Source organism: Myxine glutinosa, chromosome 2, assembly GCF_964187855.1.
Source record: "Myxine glutinosa chromosome 2, kmMyxGlut1.1, whole genome shotgun sequence".
Lineage (NCBI taxonomy): Eukaryota > Metazoa > Chordata > Myxini > Myxiniformes > Myxinidae > Myxine > Myxine glutinosa.
Window position 1 is genome coordinate 224,701,308 of NC_136262.1, and position 23,489 is coordinate 224,724,796.

The following is a 23,489-nucleotide window of genomic DNA, read 5'->3' on the forward strand; positions in this document are numbered from 1 at the left end:
GCTCGCGCCCTTTCCATTTGAGAGAGGAATAAGACAAGGATGTCCCCTGTCCGGCCAATTATATTCCCTATGTATCGAACCCTTCCTTTGTTTGATGAGAAGAAGGCTAACTGGCATTGTGGTGCCACACAACACGGTCAACCTCAAACTTTCTGCATATGCAGATGATGTTCTCGTGTTTGCCAGTAATGCAAGGGATATGCAAATAGTTTATGATTGTCAGCAGGTCTATTCAGCAGCATCGTCTGCTACAATCAATTGGAGGAAAAGCTCGGGGCTTCTAATTGGACAAATGCAGGTAAAGGAGTTACCAACACTTTTTCAGAAATTGACCTGGAGTCGCAATGAGCTCAAATATTTGGGGGTGCACTTATCCACTTCCCATGGGTCCTCACCACTCATTAACTGGAACACTTTAGGGGACAAGATCGAAGCAAAGTTGAGAGACTGGAGTGGACTACTAAAAGTCCTGTCTCTGAGGGGAAAAACACTCCTTATTAAACAGTTTATAATTCCGAAGTTAGTATTCAGGCATAAGCACTCCAGAGGAGTTTCTGGTTAAGATGCAGAGGAAGCTACTGGACTACTTTTGGAATGGTAAACACTGGGTTTCCCTGGGCATTCTGAGCTTGCCTTTTTCAGAAGGTGGACAGTCTTTTCCCTGCCTTCGAAGCCACTACCACGTATCCAGGCTGAAGACCATACAACGTTACCTACATGTGAACCCTGCACCGCAATGGTGCTCACTGGCATCATACTTCTTCAGCAAAGTGCTCAATCTTGGGTACAAAAGGAATCTTTTCATCATTACATCTCGGAGCCTGTCTAGTGCTACATTGCCTCCTTTTTATCAAGAAATGCTGAAGGCTTGGAATGTAGTCGACGTACAAAGAACAGTTCCTTATCCAGGCAAGGACCTGTTAGAAGAACCGCTCATTCTCAACCCTCTTCTACAGGGCCCAACTCTGGCTTCCTTTTCAGTAAGAAGGAGCCTCTTAGCTGGTAGCATATCCACAGTGGGAGACCTTCTGAACGATGGTAAGAGAACGCTTTTACCCAAGGAACTCGCAGCGAAAATGGGCCTGAGGACAATCAGGATCCCCTCCAGGATACTTGAAGAGGTCAAAAGCTCCTTGCCTCCCGATTGTCTGGAATATCTAGAGAATCCCAAAGAGGGTGATGGATCTGGACAGATGTCCATCGGTAACTCCATGGATTTTAAAATCCGACCACGATGTTGCGAGCTCTCTCAGCCAATACCTGCAAACAATATGAGTAAGACCCCTGGCACAGTGGAAATGTCGTTCTGTGGGCTATCAAGGAAAAATATATACCTGCTAGTGATCCACTCGCTCCATTATATAGCTCTTGCAACCCGACTGGATACTCCCTGGCGTGAGATTCTTCCACTTCCTTCGACTGTTCATCCACGTTGGGATTCACTCTATCTCTACCCAACGCCAAGAATGATGGCAGACTTAAGTTGGAGGTTGCTACATGGTGCACTGAGCTCTGGATCTATGATGCGGCGCTTCACTAACGTCTCAGAGGATTGCTGCTTTTGTGGTGAAAGGGAAACTATATTTCACATATACCTTCAATGCCACCGTCTTGAACCAGTGTTCTTACTGATGAAAAATCTTCTCTTGCGCTTCTGGCTTCACTTCTCTCCAACACTTTTTATCATCGGGCACCCGGTAAAGAAACTAAGCAAGTCACGAGATCTCCTTGTTAACTTTATTTTAGCCTGTTTAGCCTGTTATGTGCAAAAATGGCAATATATAAAACCAGGAAGGCAAAAATTGAGAAAGATGTGGTGGAACACAGTTCTGTATGTCTGAAGGGCTTAATACGCTCACGCATTATTTCGGAGTACAAGGCGGCAGAATATAGTAACACTGTTCAAAAGTTTAAGGAAACCTGGACTATAAATGATGCACTTTGTACGGTCTCCCCACAAGATATTTTGCTCTTATTTGTATAAATGTGTTATTTGGCATTCTTTTTGGTGTTCTTTGGCGTTCTTTTTTTTGGTGTTCTTTGGCGTTCTTTTACCTTCCCCTTATCTGTCTTGGTAGTGCTTTCTCTTCAAAATGCTCTACCTTGTCTACTGTAGTTCAAACCATGGACTTGCAGAGATGAGGAATTGAGCGACATTAAACTGGGAACATATGTTTGCCTGAGCTTGCATGAGCTCTGAACGCAAATCTCTGTAACCTTTCCAACAAAAGCACTACTACTACTACTACTACTACTACTACTACTACTACTACTACTACTACTACTACTACTACTACTACTACTACTACTACTACTACTACTACTACTACTACTACGGCTACTACTACTACTACAACACTTTCAGGTGTTATTGTGTGGTATGGGTTGTGGGTGTTATTGGAGGTTAACCCTTTGAGTACGGGATTTTTTTTTGATAAAAATACCCCCGGTATTTTTTAATTTGGCATTTTGGTACGGGAATGCAACCACGTACTGACGATCTGTTTATAGGTATAGTCGATGACGGGTAGTAACGTCATCCGTACACAAATTTTTTTCGCGGATTGCGGCACTGGACGTCATCCGTACTCAAAGAGTTAAAGATCCCACAGTGTTTTTTGCGAAGATTAAGCGAGTTATCATCGGCACCCTGGGCAAATTAAAACTCTCAGCCAGATAGCATGAAAGCGGTCAAAGGTCACCAACCTACTACTACTACTACTACTACTACTACTACTACTACTACTACTACTCATAGGGGACCGATTGAGTCACTACTACTACTACTACTACTACTACTACTACTACTACTACTACAACTACAACTACATTTTATTTTATGACACCAATTATTCTCCCCTACTTGTGGGGCCTGCTACAGACATTTTTGGCCCAAGTCTTTCACGAACCAGCATGCCAGGCCTGATGTTTGACTAAAGGTGGCTGAGAGTTTTAATTTGCCCAGGGTGCCGATGATAACTCGCTTAGTCTTCGCAAAAAAAACAGTGGGATCTTTAACTCTTTGAGTACGGATGACGTCCAGTGCCGCAATCCGCGAAAAAGTTTTGTGTACGGATGACGTTACTACCCGTCATCGACTATACCTATAAATAGATCGTCAGTACGTGGTTGCATTCCCGTACCAAAATGCCAAATTAAAAAATACCGGGGGTATTTTTATCAAAAAAAAAATCCCGTACTGAAAGGGTTAACCTCCAATAACACCCACAACCCATACCACACAATAACGCCTGAAACTGAAATCGATTTGCAAATACAGTTCTAGTACAGCACAAGCAGGGGGTGCTGCATCACAGATCATGCCTCGTGTTGTCGGAAATGTTCAGCCAGCCAGCTGTCCTGTTTCCAGTACTGTTGGCTGCAAACTATTTGATGATGTTTTTCGAGGAGGCCTTTAAACTGTTCATCGAGACCATTTATCAGATTTAAATGTCGAGTGTAACTAGCGTCGATGTTAATTATATTGTATGCAGATATTAAGGTACATATGTAGTTGAATTTTAACAGATCATATCACGTGTACACATAGCAGCAGCGATATGCCGAATGTCCCATTTCTGTGTCTGGCCCTAAACAGGAGGCTTTTTGGCAAACGCGTGTACTTGGGAATAAAACAAGATCGTGCAAGTGACAGTGCCAATGAAAATGTACATATTTTAAGATCATACAAAAACTAGAGGCCGTGCATTTGCATATTCTAGTTTTCTGATAGATAAAACGTTAATCAAGGTTTACCGATTGAAAGATGTCATAATTAATTCTAGAGAGTAGCAATACACCATTTTATGTCCCATGATGCTCAGACTTCGTGAAATGAAACTTCAGTCACAGGATTGAGATAATAGTGACAGAAAAACTATTGGGTACCTTCATTAAATATTCTGAAGGTTTCCAGAAACTGTTTTTTTTCTTCTTTTTTTTTTCTGAATCATGGATTCATCAAGATGAACAAGGTCTTCAACAAAGCAGGGAGCACAAAGCAGGGAGCACAAAGCAGGGAACACTCACTGCAGATGATTTTGAACTGATCCAATGGGAAATTTTCATGCCTAGAAACACCTGCTCCCTTCAGCAGCTGGGGGAAGGAAGGGGGGATAATGAGGGATGTGGGGCAAATATATATTTGTGCCACAGCTAATAATCCCCCGTCTGTAGCAAGGGTCAACAAACCACTTGCACTGTGGCACGTGTGTAGGTGAATCTCCCCCACCCCTTGTGGGAGGGGTTGTGCCTGTCAGCTGACCCAGGGTTATTTTTCTGATTTTTCAGATGTACACATACACTACATACATAGTCACGTGAAAAAGTAAGTACACCCCATGTAAAGTTTTGACTTTTTCAACATATTTCAACATACAGCTATTTGATCTTCATTTCAACAATATTGATAGATAAAGGTGATATAATATAACAAATATCATGAAACATTTACATTTTGTAGTCCATTGTATAATTTAAATAAACATAAATGCAAATTTTGCATGTGGAAAAAGTAAGTACACCCTTGGCTCTAAGAGGTGGTATTGCCCCCTTTGGCAGAAACAACCTCAAGTAGGCGTTTCTTATAACTGTCTACCAGTCTCTGGTAAACGATCCAGCCTGGTGTTGGCTTAGCGGTTAGGGTGCCGGCTTGGGATCCTAGGATCCTGGGTTCGAATCCCGGTCGATCGCTGAATTAACGCCAGGGGGGTTGACTCAGCCTGTCATCCTTCCGAGGTCGGCAAATTGAGTACCAGCTTGCTGGGATGAATGATCACGGTGTGTACCCCGATTTAGAAGAGGTACACCGTATCCCTGCGCATCGTAAGAGCGTGACCAAGGGTTGGCGTCAGGAAGGGCATCCGGCCATAAAAACATTGCCTCAAACAGGGAACCATGATTGTCATGGGGCCCGCAAGGCTAACCCCCGCTCTGGCGGGGAAAATGGCCTTAAAACGATCATTCATTTTCATTCAGTCTCTGACATCGACTGGGAGAAATTTTTGCCCACTCCTCCATGCAGAATTATTTCAGCTGTGTGGTTTGAGTTTGATGTTGATGTTTGATGTTTGAGTGGTTTCTTGCATGCACAGCTCTTTTCAAATCGCCCCACAACATCTTGATGGGATTTAGATCCGGGCTTTGACTTGGCCATTCCAGAACCCTCCATTTGTTTCTTTTCAGCCATTCCTTGGTGGATTTACTGGTATGTTTAGGGTCATTGTCATGTTCCTAGGTCCACCCTCGGTTGAGCTTCAATTTTCCGACAGATGGCCTCACATTATCCTCAAGCACCCTCTGGTACAATGAAGAATTCATCGTGGATTCTATGATGGTGAGCTGCCCAGGCCTTGATGCAGCAAAGCTGCCTCAAACCATAATATTTCCACCACCATGCTTTACAGTTGGTATCAGGTTCTTGTGGTCAAATGCTGTCTTTGGTTTTCGCCAAACATGTCTTCTGGTACTGTGGCCGAATAGCTCTACCTTTGACGCATCTGTCCAGAGCACATTGTTCCAGAAGTGCTGGTCTTTGCCTAGGTGTTCATTGGCAAACTTTAGTCTTGCCCTGATGTTCTTTCTGGACAGCAAAGGTTTCCACCTGGCACACCTCCCATGTAGATCAAATTTGTGCAGCCTCTTTCTAATGGTAAACTCGTGCACTTTGACATCAACAGTGGCAAGAGCTACCTGTAGGTCCTGTGATGACATTCTGGGGTTCTTAGAGACTTCTTTCAGCATCTTGCGGTCTGCTCTCGGGCTGAACTTGCTGGGGCGGCCTATCCTGAACAAGTTGGCAGTTGTTTGGAATCTTCTCCACTTGTAGATGATCTTCCGGACAGTCGAGTGATTGATTTCAAATTGTTTAGAGATCTCTTTAAATCCCTTCCTAGACTCGTAGGCACCTATAACCTTCTTTCTGAAGGCCTCAGAGAGCTGTTTTGATCTAGGCATGGTGACGCCGCACACTTCAACAACAAAGAGCAAACCAAACGAAATGTCTGAGGTTTAAATAGGACAGGTTCCTCCAAGATCCTCTCTAACGATGTTCTAATCATTTGCACCTGAGCTGGTGCACCTGATTCTAATTTTAGGTATTTGAAGTAGTGATACATGTAGGGGTGTACTTACTTTTTCCACATGCGAAATTTGCATTAATGTTTATCTAAATTATAAAATGGACTACAAAATGTAAATGTTTCATGATATTTGTTATATTATATCACCTTTATCTATCAATATTGTTGAAATGAAGATCAAATAGCTGTATGTTGAACTATGTTGAAAAAGCCAAAACTTTACATGGGGTGTACTTACTTTTTCACGTGACTGTACATGCATACATATAATTGCCTTGCTTAATATAGTAGGATTAACTCTGTGGATCCGAGCATCTTGTCTGGGTGCAATGTATCGTGCCTTGGTACAGTGTGAGATTGCATGGCAGGGTTTACAGCACAGGTACAACAGGAGGGTACTTGCATAGCAGCTTTAATCGCTGGGCTTGGCACTTGTTTAATCGATTACTCACCATCAACTGGGACTTTGCTCAGCAACTGAAATGACATGACATGAGCACATGGTTTTAAAGGTGAACAAGATAGCACCCACGTGAACCGATGTTGTGTTATTTCAAAAATGGGATGCAGAACCTCAACATTTGCAAAAAAAAAAAAAAAGAAGAAGAATATTGAACCTTGAAAAATGCAACGACAAGGTTTTCATTCCCATTTAAAGTTGAGGCCTTCATTGACAATACGATTGATTTGTCAATGATTTGGGGTATTAATGGAATTGTTTGCTTCGGTAAACTTGAGACGTTTATTTCAGGTCTGTTTTACATACTTCTGCATATTTTTCTGCTGGGACGGTTGCGAAGGTAATGTGATTATGCTCGCATGGCTCCTTTGAGCTTTACGTGTGAATTGCCAAGTGAAATTAATCTCTGGCTGCCGCATCCCTTTGCTGGCAGGGTATTTGTCAACCGAAGCTTGGCTATGGAGAGGATTAAGTGCTTTGGCTTCGACATGGACTACACGTTGGCAAGTAAGCATTCGTACAGTGGTTACTTGCGAGGCCTTCCTTCAAGGTATACAGTTTGCATCAGGGGGCAAATGTCCATGGCTCTTGCCCTGGTGTGAGACGTGAGGAGCCGAGATGATTTGTACCGTCTTGCACATTTACTCTTTGGCAATTCTCTCGACGACCTTTGGAGAAGTCGAATTTAATACAATCTACCTCACAGCCCTATTTTAACCACCTTTTGAATTCGATATGAACAGCTTTATTACAGTACAGACCAAAAATAAAGGCATGACCAAGGTTGAGGTGACAACCAGCATTTGGTGTATAATAATAACGATGCGTGTCTTAGGAAACTGCCACCTATCAATATTGCAATGTTTTTGCTTATTGCCAGGTACAATTTGGCTGTTTTGGGCAGATGTGTGCAATCTCGATTTCCCCCACCTCCCTCTGTGCAGTGTACAGGTCACCAGAATATGAAGCTCTGGGTTTTGATCTCACTGTTAAACGGCTCGTTTCCATCGGCTATCCGCAAGAACTGTTGAATTTTGAGTACGACCCTGAATTCCCGACCAGGTGACACAATCGAGCATGCACTGTGCACTGCAAAAACACCTTTGGATGTAGACATTACATGAGCAAAGACTTTTGAATTTGTGAAATTGCAGTCATTTTCCTCAGTAAATTAATATACAAATGAGCTGCTCAGTAACTTTGTGAAAACATAACCTGGCCCTTGGCTTCGAGTAATTTAGTAATATCTGTACCTCGTATGTGATTACCAATTATCGAACCTTTCACTCTGCTCTAGGATTCTTTTAATATCTCCCATTACACAAAAATACTTTTGCCAGCCAAATTGTGAACAAAATGTTGTAAAATGTGACATGTACACTCTTGTTTAATCGGATCTGTACCTGAATGAAAATTTGATATTCATTTTTGAATATTTTGTGTAAAAACAAGAATTGGGGAATTGATGCAGTAACGACAATTAATTATTAGCCTTGACCATTCCCAAAGGTACAACAACAAACAACATGCATTTTAAGGCCATTTTCCCTTCTAGAGCGGGGGTTAGCCTTGCGGGCCCCATGACAATCTTCTCCATTTTGCCCTATTTTCTGCATCTCCCCTTGTTAACCCCCTTGCCCGCATTTCTTCTTCCACCATCTTTAGCCAAGTCTTTCTCGGTCTTCCCCGTCCTCTACTTCCTTCTACATTCATTTCCATCACTCTTCTCAACTAGTCACTTTCATCCTTCCTCAACACATGACCAAACCATCTCAAACTGTTTCTCTTCACAGCATCCATCACAGGCTCTATTCCCATCATCTTTCGCAATTCATCATTTGTCTTCCTCTCTCTCAACGATACTCCGCACATCCGTCGAACCATTCGCATTTCCACCCTTTCCAGCCTTCGTTGCTGCTCTACGTTCATTACCCATGTCTCGCTCCCATAAATCATAACACTTCTCACACATGCAGCATACACCTTTCCCTTCAGCTTCAACGACACTCCCCTCCTCGTCAGCACGCCACTAAGTTCCCGAAACTTCTTCCATGCACATCTCACTCGAGCAACCGTTGCCGAGTCTGATCCACCTTCTCCATTCAGCATGTCTCCCAGGTAGCAAAATGTTTTCACACCCTCCAGCCCCACGCCGTCTCCAAGATCCAACCCAACACCTCCTCCATCTGCAGCTCCCTCTGTGCACACCTTACACCTGAATGTAGCTGCCACACTGGTCAATGACCCCCCCAGACCACCACACTCTTGATGAACCCACTCGGCGCACATTGTACATTGAATGGCGTTCACTCCGCCACCCTTCCTACACACAGCACACGGCCACCTCCCAGTTCTTTCCACCCCACCACATGCCATCACCTTCGTCTTTCCGATATTCACCCTCAGATCCTCCGCCTCCACACATTCCCTCCACCCGTTCATCCCCTCCCCCAGTCCATGCATACTCTCCGCAATCAACACCAGATCATCTGTATACAACAACTCCCACGGTAAACCCTCCTCCACGTTCCGAGCCAGCACTTCCACCACAGCTACAAATAGTAGCGATTCCCGAAGGTATGGGAGAGAGTATTGTAATCCATCCGTGCATTTGTGTGTGTGTCACTGAGTTCGCATCCAGACCAATTTTAACAAGTGAATAAAAAAATTTATGCTAAATTAAAAAGGCAATGTCGGGATGACAAACTACAGTCTAAAAAAAGGTCCTAAACAAGATAGGGATGATGTTGGTTTCGAGAGTAGCTTAACAGTATTGCCATCACATTACAATCCCACATCCCTGGATGTCGTCCACCTAAACGGTGGTTATATCGTTTTTGGACCTATTTGGAAAAATTCTCGTATCTGGACCCATATCTGGATCTTCACCAAAATCGAATCGATTCGGCCTTGTCACACACCCAACCTGTCCACCAAGTTTTGTCCGAATCAGTCCATAACCTATTGAGACATCCTGTTCACAGAAAGACAGATGGTGAAAACATAACCTCCATCCACCTTTGGTGGTGGGGGTAAAAATGGATGTGGGAGGTTATTGGGTGACTTATTAGCCTCGTAAGTCCTGAAGATGCATGAAAAGATATTGTAACTGTGCTTTGTGTCTGTCACTGAGTGTGTGAGTTGCTCTGGTTCTTAGATCGCTAATCTTGTTTACCCCAGTTAAGCTCTGCATTGTTAAGTGCTCTGTCTTCCTATACCTTGTGTTCCTTTCTTCCTTTACTAGAGGCCTGGTGTTTGACAACATGTATGGGAACATGCTTAAAGTGGATGCTTATGGAAACATCTTAGTATGTGTGCACGGCTTTCATTTCATGAAAGGGTAAGTGAGCATTTGGATGTCGTCCATTTATGCACAGGAATGCTTTGTAAGGGAGTGTGTGGGGAAATTTTTTTTAAAGAAGAAGCCATCTATATACATATTATGTGCATTTGCCAGGGAAGTCAAGAGGGGTAGTAGGTTGTAATTATTGCAAATGGAGGATAGAGGGTGTGGGGATCTGTTTCCATGTGCCATTCAAGTTTAGAGGTCGGTGCCAAATGTAACCATATTTCGTGAGACATTACGTTACCCCGTATGCCAGAGAACTAGGAAGTGGGTGTGTTCCTGTGTGTGCAGAGATGTATCTGGCAACAATGCACAGTCTTGTTATGATTGCAGGCCTGACGGCCTTCACCCAACACTTTCCAAAACAGTTTGGATGGAGACATCTTTCTAAAAACGACCATCCTTAATGGGGGGTTTGCCAACTTGGCATTTTTAATTATCAGTCTTGGGCACGTACACACCTTGACTTTAGACATCTTCAGAAAGATGAAATCAGCTTGAAAGATCCATATAAGGACTCGTGTTGTTTACACCTTAGACTCGGATGGCTTGAATGTGTACTAGTTTTACTTGGCGTGACTATTGCAGCCAGTGTATTGTTCCTGCTTCAATTTTGGTGAAGCTGGAAGATAAATAATGTTGAGTGTTTCTTTGGAGCAAGTCACATTGACGGAAACCAAACAAAAATGTTATACTTGTATCTGGTGAAACCTTATACTTGGATGCAGCATATACATTACACTAATTGTAGGGGTTGAGTATTGTCATGAATTTGGGGTAGAGGGGAATATCTAGATCCAGGTAGATCTGCATAGGTAAGTGTCCGGCTGTCGTGATAGGGAACCTCACCTGTAATAGGTTCTGTGTTTAGGCGGTTTTTCGGAATAAGTGCGTATCTTTGTCTCCGCTACAAGGGGGCGGGGCATGTTAAATAGTTGTCGGGACTAAGATAAGACCCCTGTGTGTCAGACCTGGTGATCATACCTGTGTCCCTTATGGCAACGCACTCTTATAGACACTTAGATAAGCCCTTAGTGCACACATTAATTAAATCCCCCCCTTACAATGACTAACGATAAAACAAACCGGAAAGACAAGCAGGCAGCGGCCACGCAGTACGCCACCATGAAGACGAACATCGAACAAGCGGGCAATAGCCACGCACAGAAGGACTTGTGGTTGGCCACCGACCAATGGCATGGGAGGAGGGCGCAACGCGCTCAGCCAATGAGAAGACACCAACGCGGTGAGAAGATTCGGGAAAGTGAGAAGCGAGGCACTGGTTGGAAAAAAAAAAAGCACCAGTGACGTCTGAAGACGGCGAGTAAAACTCTCGCTCGCCGGCATTTGTCTCTTGCCTTCCCTTGACTGTCCTTTTGCGCTGGACCCTCTCTTGTGTTGGATCTCGTCCCATTTGGACCCTCGCTCGTTGGAATTGGAAGGACGTTGGCGTGCCGGCGATTCTCTTACCCAGATTCACACATGAACCTCGCAAACGATCGCGCAGGGACACGAGGCTTGGCGTGCAGCAGCGTCCGTGGGCCTGGTGGAGGGGGGCGGAACGAGGCCTACTTCCCGCTGACCAGAGCCGTGGTCGGACGACTGCACTCGGAGTCGGACCATCCTTGACGACTGCAGACTACTGATTGAGATAAGACGCACCACATTCCACAACACGACGAGACATTTATTTTATTATCCTTCCCATCGTGTATTCGAAGTGTGAGAGCACTCAATAGGGGGTTTAGTTTTATCATCGCGTTTCCCTGTCCCCATATTTATTTCGAATAAACCCTTGTATTATTTTCCCTTTCTATTCAAACCCCCGTTTTGGTTTGATTTACTGATTTCAGGTTGAAGACGCCTGCGGCCGTGAAGGTAAGTCGGCATAGTTCATTCCGTCTCACGTATCAACCGCCGTTGAATTGGAAACGCCTCATCAAGCTCGATATTCCATCCGCGATCCCCTGGTATTAACCAAGGGGCTATCGCACGACAGTATATATCCTGCTGAGCATGCTCCATCGGCAGTGCTTGAACAATGTGGCCTTTAACGGTCTGGCCTAAACTTGAGCTGGCCAATTTAACTATATTTTGAACTTCAAATGGATTTGTCCAGAATTTTGCTTATTACTGACTGGGTTGTGCCAAACTGTTATTTTATCGAGGTCAGGTCGCCTATGTGGGTCTTGATCAATGGCTGGAGCTGCTCTTGCTCTCGAATCTCTGACTACTTGTATCACCGGACACATTGCCATGTCCTGTAGCACAACTAACAACTCTACTGTTTTGAAATAACAATTCGACCTTCCTGGCATCTTTTAATAACAAATGTAATGCCAAATAATCTGGATGCATAAACCATCTCCCAAAGACATTTATACATTTGGCTGACTTTGTTTTCTGTTGGATTGGGATGTCCTGAACCCCCCCCCCCCCTCTTCCTAAGTCCTGTGAATGCTCAAATTATATGCAGCCTGGGCAGGTTTTGGAGGATTATGGTCTCTTTCTAGGCCGTGCTTTCCCTAAGTCTATAAAGATTGCTTGCAGAATCAGATGACGACTTTGACAAGTGCGGATTGGGGTGTTGCCGGCGGGGATGCGGGTATCCAAAAAAAACGATTGAAAGATAGGGCCAGTATGTTGAGTAGTGATAAAGAAATTGGATGTTGTCTTTTTTCAATGTTGAAGGCTCCAGTCACGGACTTGTATAGTCCTCATCAAGGCCAGGCCTTAAATAAAAGAGCTGCATTAATAGAAAAGCGAAGAAAGAGAGAATAGTCTGAGTTTTTGAGGATGTAAAAAAATCTGCTTTTTGAAAAGGGGAAGATCATAAGTGTTTGGAAATATTTGAGAAGGTTCCAGAGTTTGGAAGTGGTGGGGATGAAGCGAACATCATAACGGCCCACCCTTGAGTTGCCAACGGTCGACAATAATCATGCGATGTAGTGGCTTGTCGAGTATTCCATGGTCTCGCTAATGGCGGAAATACACAAGCAGCAAGTCTTGGGAGCAGAAACCGAATAAATATCTGTAGAAAAGAGAGAGAGCCAACTTTGCGGTGTAATTCAAGCGGGACGAGTTTTGAAGTCAGATTGGGAGAGTTGATAAATCGGATTACTTTGGATTTAATTCTGTCCAGCAAGTATGTGGAGCTAGAACCTCCCCAGATGTAAGAGCAGTACTCTAAACTAGACAAGGACAAATCAATTTTTAGCTGCGACGAGCAGCTCGATGAGAGGACCGCGTTGTTGTTCTTGTTGTTGGGGTGCCTTTTTGAATAGCGCATGCGCATACACTCGGACGTGCTTTGTTATGAGGTAAGAACATCGCGGACTAAAATCGCGATTTGTTTGAAGAAACCAGAATAAATTTAGCTGAAAGACAAAAAGACGCTAGTGCATGCGTATAATTTAATGACTTGTCTAATTTGGTAGCGCATATTGCAACGGATATCCTCATCATTCTACACGTCGCAGCTGGTGACCAAACTGTGGTCATTTTTCTCTTGTTTATATGGTTGAAGCAACTGTTGAGAGGTCTATGTGTATGTTGAACATCCTTGCATCATCCTTACAGAAAGACTATTTATACAAATGATGGTATAATTGTGGAATTAAGGTATAATTATGTATTTTTTACCAAATAAAGCAGGAGGGAAAGATGGGGGTGTAATCCAGACCATCCTGACTTCCATAGAGCCCCGCACATCACCCCCACTCTTATCCTGCCTTGTATGTTATGCTATTATCAGAAGTAAACTAAATCCCTCGCCCCCATTCATTTTCACCCATATACGTAGGCGTGCTCCATTCATACTTGTCCAAGTACAAGGTCTCACCAGATACAAGTATAACATTTTTATTTGGTTTCCGACAATGTGACTTGCACCGATGAAACATTCAACATTATTTCTCTTCAAATTTCACCAAATTTGGAAACGGAAACAATACACTGCCTGCAGTAATCACTTGTTTTTTCCTTCTCTAGCTCAAGCCACATAAGGTCACTTTGATTGAGATTTCATTCTTGTAATTGGTAAAGGTCACCAAAGCATGGATCTTCAGCTACCTTTACGTGTAGCTCACACAGTGTTCATGCAAAAAGAAGGCTCTAAAAAATGGAAACTTGTTTGTAGGTTTTTTTTGGGGGGTGTTGGGCGGGGGGGGGGGGGGGGGGTAGGGTATATTATTTGGGTCATCATAAAATCACGAATGTGATGACAAACGTTGCAGGCCAGAAATCCGCGAACAGTATCCAAACAAATTTATCCAACGTGACGACACAGAGCGATTCTACATCCTGAACACCCTGTTCAACCTGCCAGGTGATTATTCCACCTTCTTTCTTTTAGTGATGAAATGCTGTTCCCATATTCCCTGAAAAATAATTTAATATGGGGTTGCCTTATTTGGTGTTCCCATCTGAGCTGTTAGCTCATGATGTTGGGATCCCAGCTTCCATTTCTATATAATCTGTTGATTTTTTCCATTATCTACTAAAGTCATTGTAATTCACCAAGTACATCGATATTGCTAGGCTGTCAGGATAGCTTAGAGGTGTAGACATTCGTCTCTGAGATGTCTCGCCTGGGTTTGAATCTCGGCCCAGCCATATACCGTAACATTTGTGTTTTACATGCAGGCCAAATCATAAATGTGCGCGCCATCCATCGGAAGGATGTCCCATCTACTAGCATTAATTGGTTGACGTTAAAGATCCCACGGTGTCTTTCCCGCAGAGTAGGTGAGTTATTGCCGACACCTTGAGCAAGTTCCAATTTCCTGCCTAAATATCCAGGGGCCATGCATCACCAGCACAACCACGTGTCGGTAATGATGCAACCTGTGTGGGCTGAATTTGGAATTGAATCCCAATCCGATTATACATTTGCTAACAACAACAACAATCGATCAATATTTTAATGTCCTTGTCTCATCATGTGTGATATATGCACAAGGAATCACTGTAAAAACAGAAAAATACGCATTTTGAATAATTTAATGGCAGAACTCTTTGCAGCCTGATTATTCACAAACGGCACATTTGTAGCTTTCATATTTGTGCAATACAATTGTTGCAAGAAGTTGATGTACAATCTTTATCATTTCTTATTTCTCAGAAACATATCTTTTTGCCTGTCTTGTGGATTTCTTTACCAACTTCCCACGCTACAACAGGTGTGCCATACAGCTTGAGTTGCATATTACACCCACAACTGGCACTTGCCAACAGTTGTTAATTTTTAATGATGAGAAATGCGCTGTTGTTGCTAATATTTCATTAACGTGCAATAATGCTTACCCATCTTCGGCCGAAACATAGAGAGCTGTCTGGGTAATAAGGGTTGGGACCCATGCTCAGTCATAATTCTGAAATGGCTTTCTATCAAAAGGCCACCACAGGCACCACAGGGTCTGAAAAATAGGTTTCTATGTGTGCCTGACTCCAGACTTACAAAGCCTTGTGTTGGCTGTCTCCTTGTGGGCAAAATTGAAGGGTGACCAACAAATTGTTTTTGATTTTGATGTAGCATACTCTTTTCAGAGCGTTAGTGCTACCGAAGGATTTTCTTGGCAAGGGTTATACTGGGTGGTTTGCCATTGCCTTCCCAGCATTGTTTTCCCATGCTCCATACTTTTGAATGCTGAGCATCAAGCATAGAAGCAGCATGTACCATTAAAAAAGTCCTTGGTAATGACTTGGCCAGGGTTTGAATCACCAACCTTCCAGACTCAGAGCGGACACTCTAATCCAGGGGTTCCCAAACCCAGGGACGCAACCCGAAGGGCTTCTGATAGGTCGCGGATGACTACGTGCCACTTGATCTTACAGCCTAGTTTTTGAGGGGGGGTTTTCATGTCAAAAGCGTTTTCTCTGATGATTTTTGTTGTAGATACCGGTACCATTTGGGTTGTGAGGCGAATGTATTTCAAATTTTGGGTCGTGGACAAGTTGGGGAGCCTATGCTCTAATCATTAGGCCACAGAAACTGGTATCCAATAATCAGTACTACTTAAATTTGTGTATTCCAAACCATTTCTTGGAATTTTAAAGCTTTTGACTCATTGAATTGTTAAAGTAGTCTCATTTTACAAAAAAATTATGATTGACGTGTGTCATTGACAACTTCAAATAACCAACTACACTCAGCAAATGGAAAAAGGAAATGTCTTGTACTTTTATCCTAGAGAATAAATTGTTCAACTTCTGTAGTCTGTATTTGATCTTGTGATTGTGTTTCCTGTGCTTGTGTGTAGATGTGACACCGGGATTAAGGATGGGGACCTGTTCATGTCCTTTAAAAGTATGTTTCAGGACGTGAGAGATGCCGTTGACTGGCTGCACATCAGGGTGAGATTTTGGAGAAATTGCCCATATAATTTGGGACATTCCATTCTCAGGTTTCCAAACCTCTTAAAAACAGCACTTGTTTTCAGAAGCACTGATGCAAGCAACAACAATCAAATACATTGGGTGTAGATTAATCTACATTTGGATTATTTAAGTGTGGTTCGGTGCTGTTGTTCAGTTTCCAGCCTTATAATTACAGAATACACCTAAAAGTGGGCTCCACGTTGATTGAGGTATGCTAACTGCCGAAGGAAGCGAGGAGAAGCTGTTTCAGGCAGTAACCCATCATCAAAGTAGAAAAGCCGGAGGTAGTAAATTATTGGTAAAATAGTGAAAAGGGGGGAGGCGAGGGCTTGTCCCTTACATCGTCTTTGCCATCTTCATACAGATTTTTGTGATTTTAATGACACCCCTCAAGGAATTTCGTACTTGTATGACATAACATACAAATAAATCAGTGCATTAATACTAGAGAGTTCAAAGAACATATAACGTGATGACTTAAATAGTGACGATTACCCTGTGCAGTCTTGAGAAAAAAAAGACATGGGAGGGGGTGTGCGAGTGGCAAATTTGATTGGTAGAGATGACATAAAATGCCGTAATATTTTATCCAAGTACAGTACTGCTAAACAGAATATTTTTGAAAGTGCCAAAATGATGATTTGTGTTCTACAGTGTTCACATATATATATTTCAATTTAAATAAAATAAAGATTTTAAAAGTAGCAGAAAAATAAAAAGAAGTTTACCGACGTCGATGCAGTGTCTTTTACACCACCATATCTAACACATTGCATTAGTTATTCGTGCCTGTTGTATGTGTCCTTTATGACATCCTTAAAATAGTAACTTTCCTGTTTTGAATGATTTTCAACTTTAATTGATTGCCAGGCAGGCAGACAGAGTAAATTTTTTTTATCTCACTCCTCTCTGCACATATGCAATCGGGCCGAAGTTCCGTACAACTTTCCAAATTCAGAGCCAAAGTATTGCTAAACTACAGGTTTGTTTTCCTATTCATATTCAAAATGGTGTTGCCTGGTGTTGGGCTAGCGGCTAGGGTGCCAGCTTAGGATCCTAGGATCCTGGGTTGAATCCCGGTCGATCGCTGAATTAACGCCAGGGGGGGTTGACTCAGCCTGTCATCCTTCCGAGGTCGGCAAATTGAGTACCAGTTCACTGGTAAATCCCTGTTTGTCATAAAAGGCGACAAAAAGGGTTGGCGGCAGGAAGGGCATCCGGCCGTAAAACATTGCTTCAAAAAGTGGACCAACAAAAACAACAACAACCACGGTGCCCGAAAAAGGCCAACCCCCTGCTTTGCGGGGAAAAATGGCCTCTAAAGGTGGTTTTTTATTTATTTATTCAAAATAGAACATTCAATTGAAATGTAGTTCCTCGATCATAAACTTATGTTTGCAGATGGACAGACAGACAGACAAAGTGAACCAATTGCTTAACCCCGCTTTTTGCTGAGCGTGTGTGCGTTAAAACTACGATTTAAAAGGCAGGGAGGTCAAGATACGTCGGACAAAAAAATCCATATAGTAACATACACAGGAATCAAGCATCAGCTAATTTTCACAAATCACGATGCTAAGGCCTTCAGAAATTTGAATCTTTGTTTCTTACGGACATTGTTTATCGACCACAGGGTTCCCTCAAAGAGAAAACACTTGAAAACTTGGAGAAATACATCGTTAAGGAGGTGAGAAGTTTCCCACAACTTTCAAAAAGATAAAAACTGTTATTTCTTTATTTTTGATGGTACAGTTGTATTCCCTCATTTGTCTATCCCTCACTGCATTCCAGCCTGGAATTCCTCTGCTGTTGAGTCGAATGCAGGAGGTTGGTAAAGTCTTCTTGGCAACCAACAGCGACTACAACTACACAGATGTAAGCACGGATTGAAACGTTTAACAATGAAACCAGTAACTTGTGATAACTCGCTGAACATTAATTAATTGGTTCGTAACTTAGCAAATTCGCTTTCGGCCCGTTATTTATACGGAATCGTGCTAATGTCTCATATTTCTCATAATCCTGTTCTTATGAAGTTTTTTTTGTTTGTTTCCCCCCTACCGACATATGTCATACTACACATATGTCATCTCTACCCCCCCTCCCTCCCCAGAAAATAATGACTTACCTTTTTGATCTACCTGATTGTCAGAAGGTATGTACCAAATATCAAGATTCTTATTTCTACCAAGTACATGCATTCAAATACTGTCTTCTGAAAAAAAGTGTGACATGTGACCTTTGAAAATCATTCTTTCGATCCTAACTCGAGTTTGAAGCATCTGATGTTTTGTCTTTTCTACTTATCTCTCTTTTCTCTCTGGCATTCTCTCTCTCATGTGACCTTTAATGTTTCATGTGACCTTTAATTGAGATCAAATGTAACAGTGCGCACGTGGGCAAAGACATACATCCGTTAACACATTTGTAGCAAATTTTCTTTTATTGCTCTATTTACAGTCATCTAAGGTTCATGGTGGAGCTTGTACCGGAAATCGCATGCAGACAAAGCATTGGGAGACGTCAGTGTACTTTGTTGTTGTGTTTGTTTTGTGTGTAAATTGCGAGAACATTCGTGTACTTAACACGTTTCAATGACATGTCGACATAAGTGTACTTTTGCATACATTTCGAGCGTATTGGTAGATGAAACGTGTGATTTGAGTCTGCGTTTCCTGCATCATGAGCCATGGGTTCACATGAGAACACTTTAATGACTGTTCAGTAATCTGTTGGTTTTTTGTTGTTGTTGCTGCTGGTGTTGTTGTTTTGCTTCTCTTACCTAAAAATTTGGCTCTCTGTTGCAAAGCAAGGACTCCATGTTTTTAATCGGTGTTAATTTATTGTTGTTGAGAATGGCCAAATATTTTTTATGAAATCTTCCCATTAGTCAACCATTCTTCACCGTCCATGGAAGTCTTATTTCGACCTCATCCTTGTTGACGCTCGCAAGCCCATTTTCTTCGGTGAGGGCACAGTTCTGCGACAGGTCGATACGGTGAGTCCATGCTCATGTTTTAAGGTGACTTGAGGAGGGTAGAAAATAAGTTCAAACGAATCAAAACAAACGGTATGTACATGTTGCGAGGGTTAATTGCTCCTATTTCTGCACTTTATTTCTTGTCAAGGGAAAAATATTTTGTGGGTTCGAATGAATGAATGAATGGCAAGCTGCTGTTAAAAGCTGATAAACTGTAAAAAAAATTTTTTAGAATGTAGCAGAACATACAATGTATGTTTACATGTTTAAATCCTCAAGCGAGTTTGTGTGAACTCTACTGATTATTATGAATCATCGTTTTGTATGTAGTTTATTGTATGCCTCATCATTTTGTATGCAATCCTACTGATAGTGAATGAGATAGAATTATTGTTTTGTGAGAGTCATCAAATGTAACCTTGCATTGATTAAATATATTTTTCTGTGTGAGTAAGGGCTGCAGGAGCCTGCTTTGTAATACTAATGTAGGGGAAGTGGGTAGACTGGTAAGTTGTGAAAAATTTAAATGGGAAATTGGGGAAGAGAGGGTCGGGGAAGAGGCTAGCGGAGTGCGAGTGGACGACGGAGCAAAGGGGGTAGAGCATTATTTATATGGCGTATGGCTAGAGGAAAGGAGTGTGGCGGGGGGGGGGGGGGGGGGTGCTCCAATTTTGCAATTTGTGTATACATAATAAATAGTACTCTGCAATTTGAACATAATTATTCAATGTGAAAGTAGCCTTCAATGTATTGTAATATGACCATGTGATGGAAGAAGATGAATACTATACTGATTATACGTACAAAGGTTATTCCAGAGTGAGCAGTTGAGTGTACTTAAGTGATTTAAATATACTGACTGGCCCCTTGCATGGTTCAAATTGCACATTCCTATAAACCAAAGGGTATTATGTCATTTGTGGTTCTAAATATATTAACAACCAAAGTTGTCCGGATCTTTTTGGAACAAACACCCTGTATATGTTGTACATTTCTGTTTACTAATGGAGACTTCAAGGCGACTTGGTTGAATGGCCACATCAATCTTTTTGATGGATCAACCAAGCATCAACCTGGCTTGAGGCTAATGTTTTGGGTGCTGTCTGTTGATTTGGCTCCTCAAAAATGAGTGGACACACCCCCAATGCGATTTATTCCTATACATTTTACCATACCATCATCGCTACCCACATACCACCTTAAATGCACTTTACCATCACTGCTTCCTAGAATTATTTATTTATACACCTTTTATCTTTCGACATTTATTTTGTGTGTGTGTGTGTGTGTGTGTGTGTGTGTGTGTGTGTGTGTGTGTGTGTGTGTGTGTGTGTGTGTGTGTGTGTGTGTGTGTGTGTGTATATGTGTTTCTGCGTTATATTTAAGTTTATTTTATATTTTGTGTGTGTGTGTTATTTATATTTTATTTATATTTATTTACGTTTTTATCTTTAAATTATTTATATTTAAGTTTCGGAACAACCAATACTGCACAGTTAATTAAATGCATTTTTAAATAAGAATTGAATAAGAGAAATAACAATTGAAAATCATAAGAGATAGAATTGTGAGGAACAAAAATAAAAAAACAGGATGTATGTGTATGTATGTATGTATATATATATATATAATCGTTAGATTAAATAAGACGCGGACGTAGCTTCAGGACGTCGATCTTTAATTGTCGACAAGCTTTCGACCAACAAAGGTCTTCTTCTGAGTCTACAAAAACAGCAGGCATGTATATCAGTCAAGTATGTATGGTGATATGTGTGTGAGATGTGTGATGTGTGTAGAAAATGCATACAGAAGGAAGAGCCACGCCAAAGTTCACTCACCAGCCCCAAGTTCAACGGAAGTGACCGTTTGCGTTACGGTCACTTCCGTTAGGGTGCACGTGCATATACAAATATAGAGATATACATACATAAACACACAAGCATATATTCATATCCCATTTATATTCATATAATATATTTATATATTTATATAAATGACATATAAAGGTAGAATGAATGAATGAATGAATGAATGAATGATGAATGAATGAATGAATGGGTTACGGTTAACAATTTGATTGGGTTGATGTGGGAACATGCTTTAGTCATCAAAATTTATGCCATGAGGGACTTTTGTCCGAAGTTTGTGTATCCAAAAGGACTCACGTTTCAGAATCGTGGTGTGTGATCGATTTGTGATTGATTCAATGGCAGAGATCCATATCTACTGCTATGGAACACTGCTCAACAACTACTGGAGATTGTAATAACACAAGTAAAAATAAAATTAATCAAATTGAATGAGAACATCAGTCAAAAGAAGGAGAAGATGTGGAAGAATGTGAATCCTGGACAATACCACCACATAATGTGCTCATTCAATGATAAGCTAATGGCTGCTAAACACGACATTGTTAAAGTTAAGGAAAGGAAACTTAAACGTGATGAAATGTTATGCAAGCATATAAAACCATCTCAAGAGAATACACCCATTGCAAACAATAACCAGGTAACTCCAACCACCACTCCCAACCACTTTTCTCCAACCACTTCTGACCAACCACTACAACCACTTCCAACCACTTCTCCACCAATTCAACCACTCCATCTTCAACCACTCCAACCACATCCAACCACTTCTCAAACCACTTCTGACCAACTTAAGCATAAACACAAAAATCGACATTATCGTAAAAAACAATACACAAACCGCAGACATCATTACATGCAGAACCGTTCCTCCATGGAAATGAACACAGCTGAGGTTGAAAATAGTCAAACCAACAACAATAGAACTTCTACTGCAACCAAACTTGTAGATCTACCTAAACTCGGGATCATCAATCTTTCCAATCATTCCCTCAGTGAGGCGGAAATAAACCTGCTCTCTAAGGGTTTAAAATTTTGCCCAATCGCTCCACAAATAGACCAATTACAATTGAAAGAAGATTTAAAAGATTTCTGTAGGCGAATGACATTAAAGGCACACTTTGCTAAAGTACACCCAGCACCATCAACGCCACAACAAACAACACCAACAACCACGCATACAATCACATACACCGATACTAATACACCACAACTCACTTTACCTAAACCAAAAAGCACCTGGACACCACGTGTTGACAATCCATACCTACATGTCTATATGGAACAAGTGAGCAATGAAATTGAAAAGGTGGCACAAAAATATAATTGTTCCAGACATAAGGACAATCTTACAAAGGCAGAGCGACGAGCACTTCACAATCTCCAAAACAATGAAAAGATAGTCATAAAGCCAGCAGATAAAGGTACTGGCATTGTCATTATGTCGACTACCGATTACGTTGCAGAAGGTAATCGTCAACTACATAGTGATACTTACAAAGAGCTCCCATCCGACCCTACCCTTTTACATCTTGAAGAGGTTAAAAAGGTAGTAGATTCTATTCGGGTGGATAAAACCATCAAATCTCGCTTGGTTCCGAAAGATCCTCATTGCCCTAACCTTTATTTTCTTCCTAAAATACACAAGGTAAACAATCCAGGTAGACCAATCATATCTGGCTGCACATGTCCAACTGTTCTCATATCAAAATTTGTTGACTGTCATTTACGTCCTCTCGTGTTGAAGCTCTCCTCATACCTCAAGGACACAACCAGTTTTCTGACCCACATCCAAGGATTGAACAGAATGTACTCACCTTTCAACTCCAAAACCATTTTAGTCACAGCAGATGTTACATCCCTCTACACTAATATTCCACATTCAGAAGGCCTGTCTGCATGCCGCAAAGCCCTCGATACACGACAAGTCCCAATGCCACCTACTCAAGACCTTATGCGCCTATTAGAACTGACACTCAAACTGAATAATTTCCAATTCAACGGACGACATTACATTCAAACTCAAGGTACCGCTATGGGTACCCCTGTTGCACCATCGTACGCTAACATCTTCATGGGAATGATAGAGGCCAAGATCAATGCACAACCTCATCACGGAATCTTGGAAAAATCCTGGGTACGTTATATTGATGACATCCAGTTCATCTGGTCAAAATCCCCCCGTAGTCTCGCACAATTCCAAAATGAATTAAATTTGATTCATCCGACCATCAAGTTCACATTCGACAGCTCACAGTCCGAAGTTCACTTTCTAGACACATCACTCACGCTTCAAAATAACAGACTCGAAACAGAACTATACACCAAACCAACAGACACTCACTCTTACCTTCTCCCTTCTTCATCTCATCCTAAA

At 41.9% G+C, this 23,489-nt stretch overlaps 1 protein-coding gene and 1 long non-coding RNA gene across 7 annotated transcripts in view; one reads left to right on the forward strand and one right to left on the reverse strand.

Annotated features, from left to right (window-relative positions):
* Nucleotides 1-23,489, forward strand: part of LOC137420791 (cytosolic purine 5'-nucleotidase) — a 104,234-nt gene that overhangs the window by 42,334 nt on the left and 38,411 nt on the right. For 4 of the 6 annotated variants that reach the window (XM_068106163.2, XM_078772323.1, XM_068106161.2 and 1 more), the window contains exons 3-12: nt 6,974-7,047; nt 7,485-7,602; nt 9,785-9,880; nt 14,122-14,213; nt 15,009-15,066; nt 16,147-16,240; nt 17,898-17,951; nt 18,056-18,139; nt 18,378-18,419; nt 19,155-19,262. In XM_068106163.2, the coding sequence (XP_067962264.1) occupies nt 6,974-7,047; nt 7,485-7,602; nt 9,785-9,880; nt 14,122-14,213; nt 15,009-15,066; nt 16,147-16,240; nt 17,898-17,951; nt 18,056-18,139; nt 18,378-18,419; nt 19,155-19,262 (820 nt within the window). The remainder of the gene's footprint in view (nt 1-6,973; nt 7,048-7,484; nt 7,603-9,784; nt 9,881-14,121; nt 14,214-15,008; nt 15,067-16,146; nt 16,241-17,897; nt 17,952-18,055; nt 18,140-18,377; nt 18,420-19,154; nt 19,263-23,489) is intronic. The other 2 variants (XM_078772321.1, XM_078772322.1) reach the window with 1 other exon arrangement.
* The window catches only part of LOC137420792 (uncharacterized), a 45,040-nt gene that overhangs the window by 5,532 nt on the left and 16,019 nt on the right, over nt 1-23,489 (reverse strand). The window contains exons 3-4 of the long non-coding RNA XR_013622484.1: nt 6,533-6,557; nt 4,030-4,096 (exon numbers count right to left, since the gene is read on the reverse strand). This is a non-coding gene — a long non-coding RNA (uncharacterized LOC137420792). The remainder of the gene's footprint in view (nt 1-4,029; nt 4,097-6,532; nt 6,558-23,489) is intronic.